This window comes from Colletotrichum destructivum, chromosome 9 (assembly GCF_034447905.1).
Source record: "Colletotrichum destructivum chromosome 9, complete sequence".
NCBI classification, from domain to species: Eukaryota; Fungi; Ascomycota; class Sordariomycetes; order Glomerellales; family Glomerellaceae; genus Colletotrichum; species Colletotrichum destructivum.
The window spans coordinates 2293084-2316399 of record NC_085904.1 but is presented as its reverse complement, the minus strand read 5'-3'; the positions used below and the strand labels follow the sequence as shown (position 1 = coordinate 2316399).

Here is a 23316-nt window from a genome sequence, read left to right as displayed (position 1 = left end):
CCGCCATCCAATCCCTCCCGGTGCCTGCCCAGCTCGTTTCGGGAAGGGAGCGAGGAACAACTCATCAGATCTCCACCCCGTGGGACTTGCCCGACACCAGGCCGACCAGTCAGCTTTGAGAGAGTCTTCGTCACTCTGTCACCCACTCTGTCACTCTGATCTGTTCGGTCACTTCAGGTCCCAATTGACTGTAGCCGTTGGGACGAGGGGGGCAGGACTGGATGAGGGGTGTCTATACATAGTATGTGCATGAGTGATGAGTGGGTGTCTGCTGGTGCTCATTGCTCTTCCATCTGAGCGAGTAGCTACAGCGTCCGTCGAGATCAGATGTCGTCGACAAGTGTTCCCAGCCCAAACGAGACCCAAATCCCGGCCCAGCCCAGCCCGCTCCAGCGCTCACCTTTCCACCTTGGATTGTAGAGTACTAGTGTACCTTCCCTTCCGGTGCAAGACTGGGGCAACGCACATGTACACAATGAACACTGATCGAGCTCGGACGGCAACCGATCCAAGCCATCCCATGGCACACCACTGCTCACAGGCCAAACCAGAGCCCGATGAAGTGATCCCCCTCGTCTCTCGACCGTGCTCCCCTGTCCTGGTGGCTTTTTGATTGTGTGCTTATCTCTCTCTGTGTGTGTGTGCTCGCTCTGCGTGCATCGTCCAAGGTGGGAGCCTGTTGCTTGTCGCTTCCCATCTGCTTACCCCCCGGCTTTGCCTCCCGTTCCTTCCCTACCCCAGCTGATAGCTATTATGAGTACCTGATCATATGTACCTGCTACAATATCGACATCCGTTTGCTGTTCTGTGCATTCAACGTCGCTTCCATTGTCTTTTCTTTGAGCCGTGTTTCCTCGATGTCTTGATTAACCTCCTGAGTTTCGTCCTATTCCGACCGGATTTACCAGAGATGGTTGAATGTTGCAAAACGAAGTTGGTTTGAAAATAAACAAAAAAAAGACAGTTTGGTCAACAACGACCCCTGAAGCTTACCTGCCTGTCCGGTTCAGCTGCAAGACCAGACACAGTCAGTGACTGGGGCAAAAACATCGCCGAGAGAAAAACAATACCCAGCAACCGCCCTACCCAGCCACCCCAGTTTGCGAACCTCACTCACACCCGACAGACCTCAACCACTTGGCTTTCCTCCTTGCGCCATCCAACTTGCGCTCGTCATTTCCCTCTCGGTTTTTTATCCCCAGTCGCCTCTAATCACCAATTCCACAGCCCTCGTTGCTTTTCCCGCGCTGCGTTTGTTGCATCAGCGGCCGCAGATTGCACTCCTCGTCATTCCTTTTGGAATCCTTTCTTTCATTGCCTTTTCGCAAGCATCGCCGAACCGCCAAACGACCAGGCGTGAAGTGTCAAGCTCGCTCAGCTTGTCGCCCAGCCTGCCCAGTTTTTTTTTTTTTTCTTCCTCCCGCGGCAACGAACTGCTCCTCATGTCTTGACAGCAACGGCACCCACAACAAATCCTTGCGCACCTTGGACGGACGGCAACCGGCACATCCACCCACACTCTCTTCCCTCTTTCTTCTCCTTCTTTCCTTGATCGAGGGAAGGACAAGATCCCAAAAAGAAGAGGGTGTGAGCCGTCGAACGAGGCATTCGTCATCCGCGCCTGCGCACCAACAGCCTCTCCGTCGCCGAGGCCTTCGAGCATCGCACCACAATGGGTGTTGACTCGAACAAGCCACCTCCACTCCCTGCCCCGACTGAGACCGATTCCATCACCCCCACCGAGCTGGCGACCAATGTGTCCAGGCCTGCCGACGAAGCTTCCCACTACTCTCTGCCCGACGACGGCACTCCCGTCACCATCAAAACCCGCAGCCACAGGGCCAATCGCTCCCAGACCTCGTTGCTCATCGAGTATTTCGAGGGTGGCAAGCCTGGTCCTTCCGGCACTGTTGACCGCAAGCCCAGCGTTCGCGTTCGCTTAACCCCGTCCAAGAAGCATCGCAACGACCACATCCAGATCACTGAGACAAACGGCAACAACCGCAAGACCTCACTAACCCGCCGTGTGCCTTTGCCGTCCACCACAGGCTCGTCGCATCTTGACGTCGAAACCTTGGAGGGCGAGGACGCCGAAAGCATGCGGTCTTACGCCTCCGCCACGGAGGAGTCCAATGTGTCGAGGAACCCAATCGACATTGAAATAGACCGCAGCGGACGGCGTCGTCGACCAGCTAGCCCGTTGATTCCTGACGGTGATGCCCAGTCTTCCTACCTGCCTCCTAACATGTCCGACATCTCGGCCATCCCTCAAGACAGCTTCCTCGACGGCTCCGGTTCGACCGTTTTGACCAGAAACTCCGAGAGACGCAGCAAGAGCACCTCTCGAGGCAACGAGCTGGCCGCTGGTGTCGCCGGTGTCATGGCCGGCGCTGCGATAGCTGATCAGACGAAGAGCAGCAGAAGCAAGAGACACAGTGGCGAGAGAAAGGTGTCTGGCGGCGAGAGATCTTCGAGAGAAAAAGATCGCAAGCATCGTTCGAGCAAGAGTCGAACAAGTAGTATCAGTGAAAAGCAGTCCGAAGGAACGCGATCACCTCGGCGACGGTCGAGTCGGAGTCATGTGGAATCAGTTGTGTCTGGGGCAGATTCCAGTCTCTTATCATCTAGCATTTCTCCCAGCCACCGCTCGTACGATCAGAGCTCCGTCCGCTCCGGAGCTTCCAAGTCGTCCATCAACAACCCAAAGTTGCTCGAGACTGTCGAAGATGCAATTCGTCGACTTATTCTGCCGGAATTGAGCGCCCTGAAGAGGGAGCAGAGCAAGCGCGAAAGTCGTCGCAGCTCCCTCACATCCACCGGCACAGGGACATCCCTTTCTCGCGAGGACCTGGGAGTTGATCGACGCAGATCCGCCGACAAGCGTAGCGAGTCCGGCCGCGATAGCCGGCACCGGGAGCGTAGAGACCGCGAGGCTCGCCATGATTATGTCGACTCTCCCCGAAGCATCGCTGCCGAATCAATCGAAGAATCCTCCATCGTCTCTGTCGATGACACACCGCGGCGCAGCGATGGCGCTCTCAAGGCCACCGTTGGCGGTGCAGCGGCTGCTGGTCTTGCCGCCGCCGCACTGAATGCGGCGTCGCCATCGTCGGACGACAGAAGACAACGCAGGCGCCGACGCGCCGACGGCTCAACTCGGAGCAGAAGCGTCGGCCGTGAGAAGTATGACGAGGAGTTCCGCGAAGAGGAACCACCCGCGCCACCGATGCCGTTGATGAGCGAAATCAATCCATCCGAAATGACCAGGACCTCGATTCTTTCAGCCGAGACCGATCGGCCCCATTCTGCCATGGAGGAGAGAGCCTCCGTCCAAGAGGTTGCCCGGGGCAACGCCTCCATGGGCTCGTCGCCGACGCCAACGCAAACACCCGCTTCGAATTTGCAGCAAACTCTTGGCACGAAGCACGCTAATATTTCCCATGGCGACCTGAGAGAACTTTCCCGCTCTAGGACTGGAGATTTCCTGGATCAGCGCGAGTCGGAAGATTTCAGCCCCAGCCCTTCCCAGCAAACTCGTGATGAGTACGACGATGATTATGACGAGAGAAGTCGTCTCACGGAGAGCGAGGGCGACTATGCGGACTCTACTAACGAGTACGACTACTACAACACGCAAGATGTGCCGCCCCCGCTGAAGTACGTGCCGTACCAGCCCGAACGGCGTGGCCTGAGTCCTATCTACAGTGTCTCTGGATATACAGAGGCGGGAAGCGAGACCGCCGCACAACGCGACTCCAGACTTTCTCACGGAAGCGCATCGCCAACGAAGTCCCAGGCGTCCCACACTGACATGAGAGCCTTCTCGCCCTCGTTGGCGCCAAGCAACGTCATGAGCCGGGGCTTCGACGAGCAGTCCATCGATGGCCGCAGCATCAAGAGCGGTCAAGATTACCGCAACAGTCAGTACACGGAGGGCAGCGAGGTCGAAACTTCTACCGGCCAGGCCGTGCGTGGCATTGCTGCCAACCCCAATATCATCCATGTGCCCCACGGCGTGGAGTCCAACGTTGCTTCTCTTGTGGACGGCTCTATGCTTGATCAGTCCGTTCTCACCGCGGGGTCAGGCTATGATTACAGGGACTCGCAGGTCTCGTACGGTAACGAGTCCAATCTTTCGTATCGCCCGGATTCCCACGTTTCATATGGCAAGGACTCCAATGTTTCTTATGACGACCAGTCCAACATCCAGCCTCGTTCGCGAGATGTCAGTCCCGAAAAGCGCTCAGTGGCCGACCAGCGTGAATTCTTTGAGCAACGCGAGCGCGAGAGCAGCCGAACGCCCACCTCGAGCCGCCAGAGCCACCGCTCACGAGAGTTTGCCGGAGAATATGACCTCGACGAGTACGGGCGGAAGGTTGCTTCTGCTAAGTACAGAAACTCCCCCTCCACATCCACCAGGCATTCCCCGACTGCCTCGGAGAAGGCGATTGCCGCCGGCGCTGTCGGCGCTGCTGCTGCTGCTCTCAAGGCCGCTAAAGACAAAACGAAGCAGCCGACGGTGGAAGAAGTCGACGAGGAGCACAACGAGGAATGGGTTCCTGAAGGCGTCTCGAGAAACAAGTCATTCAAGCAGCGTACGATGGAGGGTCGCGAACCTGCCAACACCCCAGCACACAGCATTGACCGCCTTGACTATGAGGAGCAGCCCAAGATGGGTGCGAGTGCCATGCCCACATTTGACGATCCGATGCCCGAGGTTGGATACGTGGACGACGATGCCTTGACGAACCCATCTCTTGTCCGCGAGCCGCTCGGCGGCAGCGATCAAGATGACCGCGGCCATTGGCCGGGCGACATCACGCCTCGTCAAGGTACCCCTCGTCAGAGCGACTACGGCAATTACGAAGAGCAGGACATGGAGAAGCACAGCGGTCACGGGTACGGTTTGGCTGCGGCCGGTGCCGTTGCCGGTGCCGCTGCGGCTACCGCAGCTCTGTCTCATAGCCGACAGGCAAGCGGAGAGCACGAGGATGAATGGCGGCGCACTTCAGCTGAGCGAAAACGAGACACTGTTATCACGAACCCCTATGATGGTGCAAGTCCGGTCGCCCACCCAGACCTTCTCGGCGGTAGAGGATTCGAGGACTACGGTGCCCCATACAACATTGGTAGCCCGACTGGACACAAGACACTCGACGAGGGCTACATCTCTCAGGGTCCTGTACACTCGCCTAATATGCAGCCCGCTGGCAAGGCTATCATGCCATTCGGCGACTCGGCTGCAGAAGACCCCTTTTTCATGCCGCAGCACACCCGACACCTGAGTGGTTTGTCTCAGGGCATGGAATCTCCTCTGTACGACCCAGCCACCGGCAACGGTATCGACAGAATCGAGTCCAAGGATATCATTGCTCTGATGCAACACCTGATGGTCCGCGACGCTCAGCGAAGTGCTCGCGACACGGAGATTCTCGTCACGCTCGTCCGTTCCGCGGCTGAAATGCGCAACTCTTTTGATGACCTCAAGAAACTTCTTGCCAATACCGAGGATGTCATCATCAAGGAGGTCCAGGAGAACACGGACGAGACGGTCAAGAATGCAGTCAGCGGCCCCCGACCTTACCCCGGCAGCCTTCCCCGTTCGATCAAGGGGTACAGCGGCGCTTCGCAGAATAGTACTCTGGATGAGACTGCCAAGAAGAGCAACTTTTTCCGCAAGGCGCTCAAGGGCCTGAGTACCAAGGGCACCAACGATCTCAGCAGGATCGAGGACATGCTCATGCAGCTGCTGGGTGAGGTTGACACACTCAAGGCGCAGACTATGAGACCTGGCATGGTCAGCGGCCGACCATCTTACGACAACCTTACTCCCGAGATGCAGTATGAGCAAGACCGAGGTTACGAACCCGAGGGTCAAGCTGGCACCTCTACCACTAGCCACGGCAGTCAGTCGGGCATGTCGTCCTTCGCCCAGTCTCGTGGGCCCTCCAAGCTGGCGTACGAACCCAATCGCATCAGCACAGTTCACGAGGACAATGAGGAAGACTACAACTCTCAAGACGACTACCGCAATGAGCAGGGTCTCCTCACACCCAACCGCGAATTTCAACGCGGCGGATCGGTGCCACTCGGCACTCCTCCCCAACCCCAAGTCGCTCCGAACGCCTCAGTGAGCAATGATAACACCCCCAAGACCGACAAGGGCAAGAAGCACAAGAGAGGGTCCTCGAGCTGGTTCCCCAAGATTTCTCGGTGGTCTGAGTCGACGGCCACGAGCGTCAGCAAGGCCTTTCGTGGCAGCGGCTCCAGCAAGAAGGAGCACGATGAAGAGTTCCTGCAGCATCCTCCATCCCGGTCCGGATCTGATCTCCGATATGACGACCGATATCAAAACGACTACGGCAGTGATCAGTTACATTCGGGTTTCTCCCAACAGGACCTCGCTGCCCCTAACCCCCCTCACCTGGAGAACGCGCCTCCTGCCAACTACATGACTCCGGAGGACCCAAAGTACAAGGCACACCGCAACTCGGTCAACCTTCAACACCCTCAGCCGCGTCAAGGACAGACTGAGAGATTCAAGGCGGCGCTCGAGAGCCAGGCCTACGAATACGACACGCCAATGTCTCCCAGATCGGCAGACTGGGCTGGCTCAGCCACCAGCCTGCATCGCTTCCCACAGAACAGCAACCACTACACCAACGGGTCTGGTGCGACGAGCGGCGGTGACTACTACAACTCGCCGCCCGCTGGACCGCCGAGACCTCCCAAGGAGCCCATGGATGAGATGACGCATACTCCTGCGAAGAAGCGCATCTCGAACTTGGCTTTGAAATCCAGTCCCCTCCCCTACAACAGCGTAGAGAGCGGCTACGGTACCGGCCCCGGCACCCACGCGGCTAGCAACTACACCGGCAGTCCCAAGCCGGATAACCGCAACCTTAGCGGTGCCCGCGGCATGCCGGCCCGTCGACCTAGTGGGCCACGAGCGATGACTCCGAAGAGCGCGGAAGAAGACGCAGCTAGGGAAGAGCGACGCCGTAAGCGAGGTAAGACTACACCCTACTCCAGTCTGGCCTAGGCACATTCTAATGAGACGCAGATACCTTCGGTACAGTTGCCAGCAACGAGACCGACACCTTTTAGAAGAAGATTTCTCGCCGCAAAGCATCATTTGCGCGCGGAGCGAAGAACCAAGCACTACCACAGGAGGTGATCCTACCCGATAGCTTGAACCACATGATCAGCCATAATCATTGAACATATTGAATGCAAAGTGGACGATCTGCTATATAATTGCAGAGAAAAGATCTGCTAAGCGGCGTCTAACAAAAAAATAACCGGCAGAGGTCGCATGGCCGCGCGGGGGGAAGGGGACGAAGCGGACTCGGTTCACTACTCAACCTAACGACGATATGAAAAAGCACTTGATGGCTTTGAGTTTGAGCGATGTTTTTGAGGAGGGGAGAAGCAACAAGACCTCATTTGGACATGTTGGTCGAGATTGAGGCCAAAAGGGTAGGTCTGGAACGCGCGAAGTTGGTTGATACCACATATTGGAATTGGGCTGCTGTAGTTTTCTTCCAGGCAGCCATGAGGATGCGAGAGGAAGGATACCATAGGGAGGGTGACTGTAATGATAATGGAACCTTTACCCTGCCTTGTTACCTCTGACTGAGACTATCATCTGCCAAAAATGACTAGGTCCATACTTACTGTGTTCCCAAAGCTGGGAGAGACGGTGGAGGTGTGTTTGGGTGTTACGATTTATCAGCCATCGGCTTGTATGTGTAATTAGTCAAGGCCCGCGCGGTAAGAGCATGCATGTTGGCCACTGTCCGCCGTGTCCCGGTGCAGGCTCCGTCATTTAGGTTGATGAAATCAACGCACAATAATTCACATGCTTTCTGGGGGCGGGGCGGATGCTGGTTATGCGCACTTGGATACTGTATACTAACTGCATGAGGCCGAATAGTGGGAGACAATGGAAGCAGCCTCCTCCCTATCAGGCGGATTCTTTTTCTCGTCTGTCCGACGATGCTCTGTGGGGCGATTTGCGTGATCTGTAGCACTCGGTGATTTAGGTTATTGCGCGTGGCCGCGCATGCTGGATAGGGCGGCGCTGTGAGGTGATTATCAATCTGCTCGGATGGGTGGACGCTTTTGGTTTAGCGCCGGGACGATGGGGAGAGCGATGGTGTAAGTGCGAGATGCCGGTTCGGGCTTGGATGGAGGACATGCATCACAGGGACGAGACAAGTGGTGAGCCACGGATTATACGAGCAGTTGGCTTGAAATTAGAGGAATATAAAAGGACGGACAGACGTCGAAGATTAATCGAAAGTTGCAAGACGGCAAGCACCGCACTACTCGACTTACCACAATCACCTGCAGCCTATCATCTATCTACCTTACTACCACCAACCCCTCTCACCAGTTAGCTATTCCAGCCCTTGCTTTGACTGGGATTCTTTTCAATCTAGAGAAAGACAAATACAAAGGGAAAAAATGGCACCCGTTGTTCTCATTCTCGGTGCCGGTCGCAACATTGGCGCCGGCGTCGCCGCCCACTTCTCCGCCGCGGGCTACTCTGTCGCCGTCGTCACCCGTAGCTTCCCCACTCCGTCCCCCTCTCCGGACCCGGAGACGGGCTACCTTCGCATCCGTGCGGACCTGTCCGACGCTGCACAAGTCCGGGACACCTTCGCGCATGCCCGGAAGCACTTCGGCAAGGCGCCGCGCGTCGTGGTGTACAACGCCGCGGCATTGACGCCACCGCCCGACGCCGAGAACCTGTTCAGCCTGCCCGTAGAACAGGTGGAGGCGGACCTGCGGCTGATGAACTCGGGCGCGTGGGTCGCCGCGGGGGAGGCCGTCAGCGGATGGACCGAGGACGCGGAAGAGGGCGCGAAGGGCCGCTTCATCTACACGGGGAACCTGCTGAACGCGATCCCGCTGCCAGTGCCGCTCCTGGTCTCCTTGGGTATCGGGAAGAACGCGGCTTGGTCATGGATCAGCGTCGCCGATGCGGTGTACAAGCAGAAGAAGGGCTGGAGGTGAGTTCCGTCTTGTCTCTTCTTTTTCCTCCTTCCTATTCAATTGGGAGGGGTTTTTTCTTCTGATTTTTGCTTGCTAGTCCGGGGATGAACTCTATTTGCTAACTGGCCCTGTGATAGGTTTTTCTATGCCGACGAGAGGAAGGCGGACGGGAGCAGCATTGGTAATGTTCCTGATGCCGAGTCCAACGGCAAGTTCTACGTGGAGCTTGCCGAGGGCGCGAAAGACCTGCCGTCAACTGTCACTTTCGTCGATGGCAAGTACCAAAAGTTTTAAAAAGGCCGACGTGAATAGGCAAACTCGAAGGATAGCGATAGTGAGAATAGGCATAAGGTATAAAGATACGGGATAGAAACAACAATAGCTTGACAAGACGGTGCCCAATGAAATAATTGACTCCTGCCAGAATCATTCCCCAACTCATCCGTTTCCTATTCTGCACCACATTAAAACGTGACTTGCATATCGCGTCATAGCAGAGCCGAGCAGTTGCTCGATGAGATTTCTTGAGAAATGCCCAACTTACAACTGAATGTGGCGCCTCGAGATTAATCAAGCCCCGGGGAACTCCTGGAGGTTTCTATTAAGTTCATAGACCGCCGGCTCCAGTCGTTCTCTAATTACGAGTGAGATTACGTTGACTTGAACATTCTTCTTGACTGGGACTCCATTTTCACCTCCAAGCTCGTTGCCTCATGCTCTAGATACCTAAAGTGCAAGAAAGTCTTATCTTGGGTACCCACTCAAGGAGTATTTAAGAATACAGCGAGTCTAAGCTTCCCATTTTGGCTGCCATTGCTGTGGGCTTTGCTTGTGGGATCGCCCAAGATGGATTTTGTTGCTTGGGCCCTATGCTGCGAGATACAAACTCGCAGCTACAATTCATCCATCAATCCTTCCCACTTGAAGCCTGTCAAACCGCGAAATGATATCGGCTAGGTGCTTACGTCACACCCAAGCATACAACTGGACCGCAGGCTATCGGGGCCAGCCCCTCATTGCATTAGCGGGGATGTCGCAACAGGGTGGGATGTGCGCCCTTTCGCAAAATCATTACCCCTCGAACGGCTTTAGATTCCAACGGGAGATCATAACCTGCATACAATTTTTTTTTTTTTGCTTTCTCCCGCCGCCCTCAAACCGACTCAAGATGCCTCGGGATCCGCTCATTGGCCTGGTCGGCAAGCCGTCGGCCGGCAAGAGTACGACGCTCAACAGTCTGACAGATGCCTCGTCAAAAGTTGGTCCGTAAACCTCCAAAAAAGCCCGTCCCGACCGAGAGACAAAAAACCGACACCCCGACGACCTGGTCGCTGATGGAAATATCGTGAACAGGAAACTTCCCGTACGCCTTTCCACCCTTTCTCCTCTACCTTACGTCACTTCGCGACCACCGTAATGGCTCGGTCGGTCCACTCTATGTTCACTAACGCTGGCCCGCGTCCAGATTCACCACAATCGACCCCCAACGAGCGATCGGCTACCTCCAAATAGAATGCGCTTGCGCGCGACACAACGTCTCGGACCGCTGCCGGCCCAACTACGGCGCCTGTGTTGAGGGCCGGCGCTCGGTGCCCATTGAGCTCCTCGACGTCGCTGGCCTCGTGCCCGGCGCGCACCAGGGCAAAGGGCTGGGCAACAAGTTCCTTGACGACCTGCGACACGCCGATGCGCTGATACACGTGGTGGACGCCTCCGGCACTGTGGACGCCGAGGGCAAAGAGACGCGCGGCTACGACCCTTCAGTGGACATTGCCTGGCTGCGCGGCGAGATCGTGGCATGGATCCGCGGCAACCTGATGGAGAAGTGGGGGTCGATCCGGCGGCGGCACATGGCCATCAAGGCGACGGCCGTCGACACGCTGCAGGGACAGTTCTCGGGATACGGCAGCACGTCCAACGTGGTGGCGCGAGCGCTGGACCGGCTGGGGATTAAGGAGCCGCTCGAGGACTGGGACGCCGAGACCATCGACCGGGTCGTCAACGCCTTCACGGACGAGAAGTTCCCGACCGTCATCGCGCTCAACAAGATCGACCACCCGGACGCGGACAAGAACATCTCCAAGATCGCCAAGATGCAGGACCCCAACAGCATCGTGCTGTGCTCGGCCATCTCGGAGATCTTCCTGCGCAAGATGGCCAAGCAGGGCTACATTAAGTACACGGAGGGTAGCGAGTTCGTCGACACGAGGGAGGACCTCATCGAGCAAGGGGACCCGACGGGCGGCGGGCTCAAGGAGTTGGACGAGAAGAATCGCAACCGGATAGAGAACCTCAAGGACATGGTTCTCTACCGGTTCGGGTCGACAGGCGTCGTGCAAGTGCTCTCTAAGGCGGCCGAGATCCTGGGCCTCGTGCCCATCTTCCCGGTGCGCAACACCAGCTCCTTCAGCTCCGGCGCCGCCGAGTCCCGGTTCGTCTTCCGCGACTGCGTGCTGGTCAAGAAGGGCACGACGGTGGGCGAGGCGGCGCGCAAGGTCATGGGCGACGCGCCCATCGCGTACATCGAGGGCGCGGGAGGGCAGAGAGTGGCGGAGGACGACCCCGTCGCGGTCGGGAAGAACGATGTAAGCGCCCCGCGATACCCAGACCCAACTGCTTGCTTCATCACGCGCCTCGGCGACGACGGATCAGCTAACATGTCACCACCCACCAGATCCTGTCGTTCAAGGTCGGGAGGGCCTGATACGGCCGTGCGCGCGGGCATGTCCGGAATAGCTGGTGGCAGTGCTCCAAATGTCACCTCCGCCCGTATATTAAAACGTGACCCATTGACCCATGAAACTAACTACCTTCGCTCACCACTGCCCAAAAGAAAGACGAAGAAGGGTCCTTCGCGAATCGCGAAACAAGCTCCACAGAGTTGGCGGCGGATACTCCGGGACCCTCTCTCTCAGGCTTGAGGTATATGGCCGCCCAGCAAGGCGAGATCACTGGGGGACGTGCCTAGGAAGCCGGGTCGGTGGGGATAGGGGAGCAGGCAGGGGAAGCCGCCTGGAAAACGAAAACGAAAATAAAATGAATGGTCCAAAACCTCGGCCCTTTTCCCCCTTCTTTTGCTTCTTCTTCTTCTTTGCGAGACCGAGTCATTGACGACCGACTGGCGGTGGATCAGCCGTGGTGGTAGAATTTTCGCTCTTGTGGTGACGCTGCGATCGTCCCCCATCGTGGTAACGGTCTGTGCGGAGGTCGCTGGTCTAGAGATTCGCGTTCAGTCTGTAATTTAACAGGTTAGGGGGGCCTTGCTATTGACTTGACGAACGGGGGGGGGGGGGGGGGGGGGGGTCCGCTATACCGAGCCTCTGAGTACGCGTTTCTCGGATCCCGCTTGACGCTTGGGTTACGATGCTACCTTGTAGAGAAAACCGACCCGAGTAAGGCAGATTGCAGGACAAGCACATAGCAATGGGGGCCGTCCGCTGGATTTCGAACTCATGGCAAAACAAGGTTAATTTTTCCACTGTGGAATGGTTGGCTGTCTGCCCGCTCGTTGCTAAACCAACCCAGAAAAAAAACGCAAACCATCAGAATTAAGCCCTTCGTAGCGTTGCAGAACCGGCTGCTTCGGCGGCCAACGGAATTCATTTCTGGCTAAGACTCATCGATTTCAATGCGGGAAATGTGACATCACACAGATGCTAGCGTCACGGCGGAGGGAGTGTCGAATGCCATCCCGCATTGCGACGTCTGACCACTACTGTCATGCGGCACAGGCGGAAGTCAAAGAAATCTCCTCAACATGTCACGAAACGTTCCGAGCTTCGAGATGAGATTCAAGTAGTAGTGTGATTTTTTGTAAACAAAAGAGATTGATTGTTCCGGGTATCGAATTAAGCATGCTATACACAGCGCGAATCTCTCATTTCCCATCCTGGCCTTGGATGCCTGCCCAAAACAGAGTCGTTTCGAAAAGTCGCATGCCGCAAGTGAGAACGTGGGAAATGCCCATGAATAGAACCGCCAGGAAAAGGAAAGTAGGCCGTTGCTGTGCGTTGTTGACGTAAAAAACAAGTGGTAACGGTGGTTGGTGAGGAGTTTTGAAGAAACGACCACCCCAACCCTGCAGTAGCAGAAGATCCCTGCCGCTATCACAGGAGGATCCCCCAGTATTGCCGGATGGGACGGAAGCTGGGGTCGCTGGAATGCCCGGCCACCGCCTACGCCGCCAGCCTCCTTCGGAACGGTTGGGTAACACATTGCTGCATCGTTGGGAGAGTCGAGGTCATGTCGCTTTAGATTCTAAATCGACATGTCCTTTTCGTGGAGACGGGTGCGGTCGAGTAGTTTTGGCGACGCAGCACTTAATACTTCAGGATAATGTACAGAGCGTGAATGATACCGGGCAGGTAACCTGCGCACTCGTTAGTATTATAATCATTGATGGGTTGAAGGGCGAGGAAGCTTACCAAGAATGGTCAACAGGATGTTGATGAAGAAGTCGGCACCGCAGCCACGCTCGAGGAAGACACCGACGGGGGGGAGGATGACGGCAAGAATAATCTTGCAGATATCGGAAGCGGTGAAAGGCATTTTGAGTTGTGTTGTAGGGTGTTGGTGATAAGTTTGGTTGTTTGTGTATAGTGGTTCGCGACGGGATCTCGGAGATCTAATGTGTGTGGACGAGTGAGAGTTCGTTGGTTGATGATGAGGGGAGAAGAACGAGGCAAAAGGGCTGGGGACGAGATGATTAAATAGAAGGATTAGAGAGCAACTGCCAACAGGGAAGCCACGACCCAGCGAGCTCACAGTGATGTGATGTGGACTTGCATGGGGCCCTCCCCTTCCCCCCTTCCCGCTCTACCTTACGTCTGACAAGGGACAAGCCGGTCGCAGACTCGCAGGTGCCAGGCCAGAGAGGTCTGGAAAGCAATCCCCAAGCACCCAAGCGCAGCCTCCCAAGACGGGCCAACAAGCGGGCGTGGTCTGGTCGGGTCGCCGCGAAGGCTTGGGGGGGTGTGGTATGAGTTGGGGCATGCGTCATCGACCCATTCCCGGTTTGCTGCGGCAGGAATCAGGCACATTCGGCAGTGTACGCAGCTACATGTTACCTGCTACTCTGTACATGCACTCGCTTGACTTGCTTGGGTGCGAGATGGGATGGCTTTTCGTGTGCCGTGCGTTGCGGACAAGCCACACTATTAAACCTTCGACCCACTCTTTTTTTATCAGCAATGACCTTGTCTCTTTTTTTCCTCTCCTTTCCCCTCCTCTCTGTGTCTATGGCCTCTAGGGCCTTGGTCTCTGAGTCTTCTGGGCAGACCTGGGACTCCGAGCGGAGCAACCTTGCGCTTTTGCTACGCATCACCGTACTGGATGGACACGGCATCTGTGCCATTTCCTGCCTTGTGTTGTCATGCCTCCCTTTTGCAAGACGTCCCTCCCTTACAGCCGAGCGCGCCTTTCCTTGCGTTGTTGTTCGCTCATGCACTCTGCCGCGTCAAGGCAGGTTGAATGTGCTCCGTTTCGCCGTGGCCGCCCCTCGCTCCAGTGCTAGATCGAGCCTCATTGCGCGTCCTGCCCACTGCCCAGCCTTTCCCGCCGTCATTGGTAGACCCAGCACGGTCAGTCCGGGTCACCTCTAAAAATGCGTGCGATACATGCCTATCTAGCTGCTTGTTTGCCTGCTTTCTCATCCAACCCATGCTTGCTTTACTTGACGGACTGAGCACCTGAGCCTGCATACGCAACTCTATTCGGTGAAAGGGATACAAGTGGATGCTACGTCATCAGCCGAGCCCATGCTAGCGCCGACCGTGTGGGACGCCTGCTTCTTATTTTTGCTCCTTTTGCTCATCGCTCCACCCGCCGTCATCCACACAGAACGGCTACTATGATAAAAGCAGTCAGGGGACTTCCCAGGTTTCCCCCGGCCTGCAGGCGATAAGCCACATACGCCACACTCAAAGAGCTGATCTACCCTGTGCGATCACGGAAGACTGATGGCTCAGCCACAGATGCGCCCTGGGGACTGCCTGTCTCATGGTTTCGTGCCGCGTTCATGGCTGATGCTATTTTTCTCTCCAGCGGCCATCGGTCCGTCCGCGCAGACTACTGCGGAGATGAAAACGCAAGACACGGCGATCAAAACCCTGTAGCGGTTTCTCCACCCACCTGAAGAATCCCTTTTCGGTTGTCCCGGTCGTTTCTGCCTCCCAGAGTGCGTCTACCGGCAATCTTTTGCCAGTGTTTGTCTCACCAATGAAACCAAGGTCCCCGTGACGTAGAAGCAAGGGACCCAGTCATGCCCGGCGGCAAGAGAGCCAAGTCGGTTCGGCAGCCACCAGGGCTGGGACGGAGACGCGGCCTGTCTCCGCCTTATGACGGGGGGTCACGGACGGTGACAGACCTTGGACCCTCGATGTCGTGCACGTCGCACGTCGTGGATGTGGTAGGGCTGGGCTGGGCGGCCAGACTGGCACGGCAGGTTTGCTGTGGCTGGAGTCATGAGGTGTGCCATGACGGATCGCAAGATCCTTAGCCGCGACAATCTGGATTGCTTGCCATTGCTACGCGTGCTTATGGCTCGATGGGGCAATATTGTCACCGTCGCATTTTACGCTTTTGACCAGATCGAAGGCCGCGGCTTGGTAATTTTTGTCTGTTTCTTGGCTTGACGAGCCGAGCAAACGACGATCGACTGCTAACTAATATTACAACAAATTATTGCACGGAAGCCAAGTATGCCCTACCGCAGGCTAGCTCGGTTGGAGCAATTCTAGACCATCCATCCATGCATGGCCTAAACTGTTGCCCTCTAGAGTCCTGACTAGAGTTCATCTAGCATGCAACATGCCTGGGTCGGAGACGAGTAACCAAAGACGCTGACCAGACACCGCAAGGCCCGGCATTCGTCGGGCAAGTTCTGGTCAGACACGGGGGTCGCGTCTTCTGTACCTTCTCGCTGTCTCTTGCCATAGTATTTTGATGTAGGTCGTTACCCGGTCATGACTGAGGCAACTTATTCGTCGCTTTCTGCGGAGCTAGCCATCTTCTTGCCAAATGCCAATGTGCCGCCAATCGTCTTGCCGAGGGTGTGGCCAGCGTAGAGGCCGCACAGGATCGTGACGGGCCACTTCTGCCATTCGCGGTCCCAGTCGAGGGGGATGGGGACTGCGCCGAGCCACGCACCCAGCAGACCTCCCACCAGACCGCCGTATGTCTCGTCCAACGGCGCAGATGCGCTAGCAATAGCTACCCATGTGCTCGCTTCGACTCCGTGAGCGTAGAAGAGAGGGAAAAGCGACAGGAGGGCGATGTTCGCGGAGCAGAGGAGCGTGTGAAGAAAGTGCGTCAGGAAGGGGGCACCGAAGAGGACGAGCACGATGTGGATGGCTGGCGTGACGAGGACGGCGAGGAGGAGAGACAGGAATATGGCCTGGGTTTCAATCGTTAGAAGCAAACCTTTCCTCTGCTTGAGATACGTCACAACTCACTATAAAAGGGTTCGGTCCCGTGTTTTCAGCCTTCTTCTTCTCACCAGGCCGAGGCTTCCTCGATGGCTTCGCGCTTTGGGACCCCGCCGCGGGTAAACTGACAAAAGCATAGACGATCTGGATCGCGGCGACGATCGGGAGGGAGCTGTACAGAGCCGGCACGGGGTCGGCCACCAATGACCCAAATTGCGCGAGGAAGAGGCCGGAGAGCAGCACCGGCTGTACATGTCGGACGACCTGCGCGACAGGGCTCGTCAGGGGGTGGACGGGGTACAGCCCGTCTTTCGGTTTGCCCGCATCGGAAGCGACCTTTGATGATGGCGTCGACATTGTCACGGTGTCGACGAGTGGCATGGTGGGATGAGTCGATTCGAACGGGTTCGGACCCCCAATCTCCAAGGTTGGTCAATCGTGGGTACGGGTTAACTTTGCGAGAACGGACACCCGGAAGGCCACGGGCCCTGGAGAAATTCCGGGACGGGCGTCGAGCACCGTGCTGTCGGATCCGCCCGAGTCACATGGTGATAGGAATGCGACACCCACGATAAGCAACCCCAGACTTTTTGGGCCAGTCAGCTTTAAGAGGCCCCTTATAGATCGTAATGGGTGCGCTACAGAGTCACACTTCTGTCAAATCATCAGGGTCTCGCTTTGGATCAAGGAAACACATCTCGAAGATGTCACGTCCTCTTCTTCGGGATCTGAAGGACTAATATCTGTCGACTTTGGACCAAAGCGGCTGCCAGTGTTTCCCCGGATTCACCCACGTCGGCGCATCCAGCCGGTTGGGGCCTATGGTCTGATTGCTGGACGAGATTGTCAGCGGTGGCGATCATTTCATTCGTCAGGAATCCAGCCCCCCGGGTGCGCCCAATCAGCGTCCCGAGTCGGTGGCTCCCGTCAGACCACATCACCCCATTTGTGTGGGCAGTCGTCAGGAAACTGCTTGAAAACGCACCATCGCCCGTTCGACGGGTTTCCCTGCTGGTGGTGAAGCCAACGCCTCGCTATCCATTGTGCAGGCTTTGCGGCCACCACACACGCTGCGCTTGCCCGCGGTTGGCGTCTATTGGGCGAGACTTTCCTGTCATTCACACTGCGGAAGGAAATTCCTGGCCATGGCTTTTTTTCTTTCTTTTGGGGGGATCCGTTTGCAAGATGGGATGGCATGATCTTGCCCCGGCCTGGGTTGGTAGCCTCGTTCGTTTCTTGCCCAGGTACGGCAATGTTACGGGCAAAGCTGCCCGCCCATCTGCCCACCATAGGCGTCTTCCGTTGGAAATCTCGGAATCGTTTGTCAAGACTCACAGATCTCGTAGGTATGCCGCCGGAAGGGACAACTTCTTCCATGGTATAAGATCCGAAGCAGCTTCCCGTTTGTTGTGCTCCTATTTCCATTCTCATCATCATCACACATCAACAGCAACACAACAGAGCCTCTCAACTCAACCATCTACTACATCCATTTGTACAGGGCCATTGCACAACCGCCTCATTCCCCTCAAACCAACCAGCAAGGTGTCTACCTGACTTTCTCCCACACACAATCCTCCTTTCAAAACCCAATATGTCTCCCGCCTTCGCCGCCCGCAACGCTGCTCGCTTCGCTGTCCAGCGCAGACAATTCACTCTCCTCCACAACATGCGCCAAGTGGCTCGCTCCTTTGAGCCCCACCCCTTCCAGAGGATGTCCCAGAGCGGCGAGCACGCAAAGCCCTACTACGGTGCCATGATCAAGAAGCGTCTCGGTACAGCATCAATGTAAGCTGCGCCAACCATTTCAAAATCCATTCGGACCAAATGGCTAACGTTGCATCCCATAGCTTCTTCCCTACTGCCATCGTCATCCTTGGCTGGCCCTACGTCAGCTACAAGCTCTGTGACGGCAGCATCTGAGCAGCCTTCTTGGATGCCGTTCGACCACATAGTTGGCAACAATGAAACAGGAGTCGGAAGCTAGATTTGTTGATTTTGGTCATACCACGGATATACATGTACATATCTCAAGCATCTCAAGGCGTTCGGGGGCTGCTTGGAGACATCATCGGCAGAAGTCCACATGGATTGGAGCATGCATAATTTACTTTGTTCAAAAAAACCCAGAGAAAAATCGTAAACAATACGCATAATGATGAAACCCTTTCGAAGAAAACCTCGAACAATATCAGCAATCCATCCGTCGAACCCCTTAGTTGTAGCTTTACCCTCAGAAAAAACCACCAGCTTTGACTTACAAGCAGACTTAGAAGAGATGACGGGTGGCCCGTGCGCGGCACCTTCGAATCGCGCCACTCCACTTTCGTTCTAGCAATTCGCGCCCCTGCAGCTCCCCGGACGGGACCGCGTTCTTGTTGAAGCTGTCCTCCGATTTTGACCACTTGACAACACTCCGCATCCAAAAGGCGAGCACGAAGACCACGACTGCGACGATACCTGGCATCCGGGTGCTAGCGAACCGAATTGAGCTTGACTGCGACCTGATATTGACCGTCACTGGCCTATCTGCCCACGAACTGCCCCCACTTTGCTGTCACCGCCAGACCAACAAACAAAGGGGTTTCCGTCGCGAAGACGAAACGAACACGCCGCACCACGAACGACGAGTCGGGAAAAACACGGCGGAGGCTAGCTGATATTGAGATCTTCGAATGCATCTAAAAAGATGACGGATTCTCTTCATAACGCGCCCATTGTCCTCGACAATGGCTCCGGCACGATCCGCGCCGGTTTCGCGGGCGACGACCTACCGAAGTGCTACTTCCCCTCGTTCGTTGGCCGTCCCAAGCACCTGAGAGTGCTCGCTGGCGCTCTCGAGGGCGAGGTCTTCATCGGGCAGAAGGCGGCGACGGAGCTCAGGGGCCTGCTGAAAATCAGGTACCCGTTGGAGCACGGCATTGTGACGGACTGGGACGACATGGAAAAAATCTGGGAATACGTGTACGGCGAAGGACTCAAGACGCTTAGCGAAGAGGTTCGTCTGGCACCGAAAACTCCTACAGAGTGGGAAATGTACAACATGCCATCCGATACTAACTTGTCGACAGCACCCCGTCCTCCTGACTGAGCCCCCCCTCAACCCTCGCAGCAACCGCGACACCGCGGCTCAAATCCTCTTCGAAACCTTCAACGTCCCCGCCCTGTACACATCAATCCAGGCCGTCCTGTCATTATATGCCAGCGGTCGGACGACGGGTATCGTCCTTGACTCGGGAGATGGTGTGTCGCACGCGGTGCCAGTGTACGAGGGGTTCGCCATGCCGAGCAGCATCCGACGGATAGACGTGGCCGGACGCGATGTGACGGAGTACATGCAGACGCTGCTGCGCAAGAGCGGCTACGTTTTCCACACGAGCGCCGAGAAGGAGGTTGTGAGGCTCATCAAGGAGTCCGTCACGTACGTGGCGCAAGATCCGAGGAAGGAGGAAAAGGAGTGGGCCAACAGGGCGGACCCAGCCAAGGGCGTAGAATACGTCCTCCCAGACGGACACAAGCTCAAGGTAATAAACAAGACATCAAAAACCAGAACCGATGAGGGACATCTGGATGGGGAAACGGCGGGCTAATCACTTTCGCAGATCGGCGCGGAACGCTTCAGGGCGCCGGAGATTCTCTTCGACCCCGAGATCATCGGCCTCGAGTACCCCGGCGTGCACCAGATCGTCGTCGACGCTATCAACCGGACGGACCTCGACCTGCGCAAGTCCCTGTACAGCAACATTGTGCTCTCTGGTGGCAGCACGCTGACGAGGGGCTTCGGCGACCGGCTGCTGACGGAGCTGCAGAGGCTGGCCGTCAAGGACATGAGGATAAAGATCTTTGCGCCGCCCGAACGCAAGTACTCCACGTGGATCGGAGGCAGTATCCTGGCTGGTCTCAGCACCTTCCGTAAAGTGAGTTTCCCACGGCGCCTCGCGAGGATGAGATTCGGGACGCTGACTTGAGACAATATAGATGTGGGTGAGCATCGACGACTGGCACGAGAACCCGGATATCATTCACACCAAACTTACGTGATACGTGTTTCTTGGTTTTTGATCATGTTTCGATGAAAGCGAATTCTAGACGGTGTTTCCGCCCCCACCCTGTCCATGCTGGCAGATCTAGAGCTGCATTTCCTCCAGCCTCTCTGTCAGCTGTCAGTGACACAAGGAGGGTGCGAACGGATGAGAAGCTTAGACGTCACGAGTCGAAAAGGAGAGTGAGAGGACTGGCTAGATTCGAGATTTACCCCGGAAAAGAGACGGTCTCCGCAGGGCCGGTGTTTTAGGCAAAGGCAGCATGTTGAGGTAATGAGTCAGCTAGAAGTTGAGAATGATACCCAAATCTGTTGCCTCGTTGGCGCACATGTTTCCACACATAAGAAGCTGTTCCTACACCTCGAGTATATGCTCCGGACCGGTGCATTAGGGACTGGGCATCTATCTGGCAGCGAAAGGAGGTTTGAGATTTCCTCCGTCCATAAAGGAACATTGCTTTTTCCTCCCCTCGGCCCTATAGCCCCGTTCTAGATTGCAACCTTGTCTTACCTATCGCACCAGTGCCCGGCGTCGAAATGGGCATGTTTGCTTTTCCACTCTTATCTTTCTGTAATTGCCTTATCTCGAAATGCTTGCTTCTGAACTGACGCCCGCTCATCCTCCTATAGACGTTTGAAGCCCGTGCGTGCTCTGCCAATCCTCGGCCATGTCGTCGGCATGCCTAGGGACGCTTCCCGTCAAGATGGAGCCAATGGAGAGGCCTCTTTGTTGGTCGACCCCAGGCATATTGCGCCGAGTAGGTGTCGAGATGCTCGTGCGTACCTGGCGTCGCTACGCCGCTGATATCAAGATTTGTGCTTGCGGGCGTCGAGACGGGTACTCGCAAGAAACTTGGCGACAGGAGCGGAGGGGTTTGATTGAGTGTTGCGTGAACCGGCTCATCGCATTTTGGCCACACACATCCCACTCAATATCTCTCCTCTCGGCGCGAAGAGTCGTATACGGGAATTCGAAACCCCAATAGCAACAACCGTCTCCTTTGCTTGCGTGTTCTGCATGGATGGCTTGACCGGTCGTGTGTAGCAAGCACAAGTCGGATGTAACTGGAGGAAACTATTGGAATGATGAACAGTCCTCCAAAAAAAAGCAGAGGCAACGGTTGCTCGCAAGCGCGATCATTCCGAAACCGATGTTCGAACTTGCGGGGGGGAGGGGGGGTACATAGTAAGATGGAGTTCACTGTCCCGGCAAACAAAATTTACAACTTTCGCGTGTGTAATGACTATCAAATTGTATAGTTACGCGACAATAGAGAGGCATACATTACCCAGTTCTGATCCGCGAATGAGAGGGCATCATGGCGGCCACTACATCATATCGGATGTCGAGAGTTGAATGAAGTTGGGAGTACTAGTATGCTTTGCGCGAGAAGCTCACCATGGATCAACACACCACATTGGCCAATGGTGTAACAGGGACGAAAGGGGTCTGTTGCTTTCTTTTTGTTTATAAACATCCTTTGATATTCAAGAGACACCGCTTTTAGATTGATAGTCCCTAACTAAAATATTTTGCTGAACAACCAGATATCTGGGGGTATTGTGTCCGCTCGCTCGCTCGCTCTCGCATGTCATGTTCACCAGAAACAAACGCCCATGTTTTGCCATGCTCCCTTTTTCTCCTCTGCGCAATCCAGTGTTGCAAATAAAAGAGAAAATGCCTCTGGAGTCTGCCAGCCAGAGTGTATCGAGAACCACTCTTCATTTGTTTGCTCTGAGGCGCGCCCCACTCCGCCCTGCCATATTCAACTCGCTATAACCCATTCGTCGATGAATCCGACTCCCATACTCTTTTTTTAGTTTCCTCAAAAACGCCGCCCCTTTTCCTCTTGGGGGAATGATGTGAAAAGACATGTGTACAAAATCGCTCTCGTGTGTGTATGTGTGTGTAATGGTTGTTTCTCAACAGAGGCTCAGTTGGTCTTGAAGGTCACGCGGCGCCAGAGGTTGCCGCCGCGCTCCTTGAGGGACTTGAGTGAGGAGGCGTCCGAGACGGACGACTCATCGCTGAGGACGGAGGAGGCGTCGGAACTCTTGCGCATGACGTTGCCGGCGCCGCCGATGCCGACATGGCTGATGGCGGCGCGGTCGCGCATCTCCTGGCGGTCGAAGTCCTCGTCAAAGGTGCGGACGGGCCGCTCCTGGGCAGTGTGGCGGTTACCAGCGCCGCCAATGCCCGAGTAGAAGCGGCGAGGGCCGTTGACGGCGGCGGGCTTCAGGGGCGTGGTGATACCGGCGGCAGGCGTGGTGACGGGGGCGCGGAAGATGTTGCCGGCGCCGCCGCGGCCGGAGTAGATGTAGGTGTTTGGTGCCACGGTGGGGTGAGGCTCGGTGACGAAGATCTGCGAAGGCATCTTTGCGGCTTTGTAGTGTTGCTGGGTGCTGTGTGTAGATGATTTGAGTGTGAGTTGGCGAGGTTGAGATGTTGGATGTGGTGGTGGGTGTGGTGTAAGTGATACGTCGAATGCCAAGGTCGTCTGAACTCTCAGAAGGTGGGAAAGGTTGTGGTAGCCCCGACAGGTATATTTACGTGTCTAATGTGTCTTGGATGTGTCAATGATGGGAAGGAAAATACTCCTGAGAGACGAGTGAGGAGGTCGAGTTATTATAGGTAAAGGTCCTTGGGAGGGGGAAGGAGGGTGTGTGGTGGCATGGAGGGGCATGAGTCTACGAGAACAAAGCGAACGGACTTCGCATCGTCCTCCTGACATGCAAAAAGCTTTCCCCATGGCTAAGTGACGGCGTTGCACTTGCAAAGCGGCGCGTGGGAAACGGGAGCAAGGCCTTGCTCTTGCTCGAGACGACGGGTACGTAGTCTATGTACACACC

General features: G+C 56.0%; 8 protein-coding genes across 8 annotated transcripts; 5 read left to right on the top strand and 3 right to left on the bottom strand.

Annotated features, from left to right (window-relative positions):
* The first annotated feature begins 1405 nt into the window (after positions 1-1405).
* CDEST_13820 (uncharacterized protein) lies at positions 1406-7742 on the top strand. Its single transcript, XM_062929976.1, has 2 exons — positions 1406-7010; positions 7064-7742. The coding sequence occupies exons 1-2, from the start codon at positions 1673-1675 to the stop codon at positions 7105-7107; spliced, it is 5382 nt and encodes a 1793-aa protein (XP_062786027.1). The 5' UTR covers positions 1406-1672; the 3' UTR covers positions 7108-7742.
* A 606-nt stretch (positions 7743-8348) lies between these two features.
* CDEST_13819 (Putative short-chain dehydrogenase/reductase SDR, NAD(P)-binding domain superfamily) lies at positions 8349-9423 on the top strand. Its single transcript, XM_062929975.1, has 2 exons — positions 8349-9017; positions 9138-9423. Exons 1-2 carry the CDS (start codon positions 8470-8472, stop codon positions 9292-9294), a joined length of 705 nt encoding a protein of 234 aa, XP_062786026.1. The 5' UTR covers positions 8349-8469; the 3' UTR covers positions 9295-9423.
* Positions 9424-10168: 745 nt separating this feature from the next.
* CDEST_13818 (Putative GTP binding domain, Beta-grasp domain superfamily) lies at positions 10169-11704 on the top strand (the record flags this gene model as incomplete). Its single annotated transcript, XM_062929974.1, has 4 exons — positions 10169-10262; positions 10354-10363; positions 10466-11585; positions 11675-11704. 4 exons carry the CDS (start codon positions 10169-10171, stop codon positions 11702-11704), a joined length of 1254 nt encoding a protein of 417 aa, XP_062786025.1.
* Positions 11705-12788: 1084 nt separating this feature from the next.
* On the bottom strand, positions 12789-13744 carry CDEST_13817 (Putative proteolipid membrane potential modulator). The gene is made up of 2 exons (XM_062929973.1): positions 13425-13744; positions 12789-13369 (listed from the first exon to the last, which is right to left on the bottom strand). Exons 1-2 carry the CDS (start codon positions 13546-13548, stop codon positions 13320-13322), a joined length of 174 nt encoding a protein of 57 aa, XP_062786024.1. The 5' UTR covers positions 13549-13744; the 3' UTR covers positions 12789-13319.
* Positions 13745-15585: 1841 nt separating this feature from the next.
* Positions 15586-17136, bottom strand: CDEST_13816 (Putative GPI biosynthesis protein Pig-F). The gene is made up of 2 exons (XM_062929972.1): positions 16452-17136; positions 15586-16393 (listed from the first exon to the last, which is right to left on the bottom strand). Exons 1-2 carry the CDS (start codon positions 16803-16805, stop codon positions 15977-15979), a joined length of 771 nt encoding a protein of 256 aa, XP_062786023.1. The 5' UTR covers positions 16806-17136; the 3' UTR covers positions 15586-15976.
* A 617-nt stretch (positions 17137-17753) lies between these two features.
* Positions 17754-18658, top strand: CDEST_13815 (uncharacterized protein). The gene is made up of 2 exons (XM_062929971.1): positions 17754-18212; positions 18275-18658. The coding sequence occupies exons 1-2, from the start codon at positions 18019-18021 to the stop codon at positions 18345-18347; spliced, it is 267 nt and encodes an 88-aa protein (XP_062786022.1). The 5' UTR covers positions 17754-18018; the 3' UTR covers positions 18348-18658.
* A 169-nt stretch (positions 18659-18827) lies between these two features.
* On the top strand, positions 18828-21619 carry CDEST_13814 (Putative Actin family, ATPase, nucleotide binding domain-containing protein). The gene is made up of 4 exons (XM_062929970.1): positions 18828-19422; positions 19496-19948; positions 20027-20341; positions 20403-21619. The coding sequence occupies exons 1-4, from the start codon at positions 19114-19116 to the stop codon at positions 20463-20465; spliced, it is 1140 nt and encodes a 379-aa protein (XP_062786021.1). The 5' UTR covers positions 18828-19113; the 3' UTR covers positions 20466-21619.
* Positions 21620-22319: 700 nt separating this feature from the next.
* Positions 22320-23037, bottom strand: CDEST_13813 (uncharacterized protein). Its single transcript, XM_062929969.1, has one exon. The coding sequence runs from the start codon at positions 22839-22841 to the stop codon at positions 22401-22403; it is 441 nt and encodes a 146-aa protein (XP_062786020.1). The 5' UTR covers positions 22842-23037; the 3' UTR covers positions 22320-22400.
* Between the last annotated feature and the right edge of the window lie 279 nt (positions 23038-23316).

What these genes read in the sequence shown, in the direction of transcription:
- CDEST_13813 (XM_062929969.1), bottom strand. Translation starts at nt 22,841, where the DNA reads ATGCCTTCGCAGATCTTCGTCACCGAGCCTCACCCCACCGTGGCACCA.
- CDEST_13820 (XM_062929976.1), top strand. Translation starts at nt 1,673, where the DNA reads ATGGGTGTTGACTCGAACAAGCCACCTCCACTCCCTGCCCCGACTGAG. An exon ending in AGAGCGACGCCGTAAGCGAG is followed by an intron (nt 7,011 to 7,063) that starts GTAAGACTACAC and finishes AATGAGACGCAG; the next exon opens with ATACCTTCGGTACAGTTGCC.
- CDEST_13814 (XM_062929970.1), top strand. Translation starts at nt 19,114, where the DNA reads ATGACGGATTCTCTTCATAACGCGCCCATTGTCCTCGACAATGGCTCC. An exon ending in TCAAGACGCTTAGCGAAGAG is followed by an intron (nt 19,423 to 19,495) that starts GTTCGTCTGGCA and finishes ACTTGTCGACAG; the next exon opens with CACCCCGTCCTCCTGACTGA. An exon ending in GTCTCAGCACCTTCCGTAAA is followed by an intron (nt 20,342 to 20,402) that starts GTGAGTTTCCCA and finishes GAGACAATATAG; the next exon opens with ATGTGGGTGAGCATCGACGA.
- CDEST_13819 (XM_062929975.1), top strand. Translation starts at nt 8,470, where the DNA reads ATGGCACCCGTTGTTCTCATTCTCGGTGCCGGTCGCAACATTGGCGCC. An exon ending in AAGCAGAAGAAGGGCTGGAG is followed by an intron (nt 9,018 to 9,137) that starts GTGAGTTCCGTC and finishes GCCCTGTGATAG; the next exon opens with GTTTTTCTATGCCGACGAGA.
- CDEST_13817 (XM_062929973.1), bottom strand. Translation starts at nt 13,548, where the DNA reads ATGCCTTTCACCGCTTCCGATATCTGCAAGATTATTCTTGCCGTCATC. An exon ending in CATCCTGTTGACCATTCTTG is followed by an intron (nt 13,370 to 13,424) that starts GTAAGCTTCCTC and finishes ACGAGTGCGCAG; the next exon opens with GTTACCTGCCCGGTATCATT.
- CDEST_13815 (XM_062929971.1), top strand. Translation starts at nt 18,019, where the DNA reads ATGTCTCCCGCCTTCGCCGCCCGCAACGCTGCTCGCTTCGCTGTCCAG. An exon ending in CGTCTCGGTACAGCATCAAT is followed by an intron (nt 18,213 to 18,274) that starts GTAAGCTGCGCC and finishes TGCATCCCATAG; the next exon opens with CTTCTTCCCTACTGCCATCG.
- CDEST_13816 (XM_062929972.1), bottom strand. Translation starts at nt 16,805, where the DNA reads ATGCCACTCGTCGACACCGTGACAATGTCGACGCCATCATCAAAGGTC. An exon ending in CGGGACCGAACCCTTTTATA is followed by an intron (nt 16,394 to 16,451) that starts GTGAGTTGTGAC and finishes ATTGAAACCCAG; the next exon opens with GCCATATTCCTGTCTCTCCT.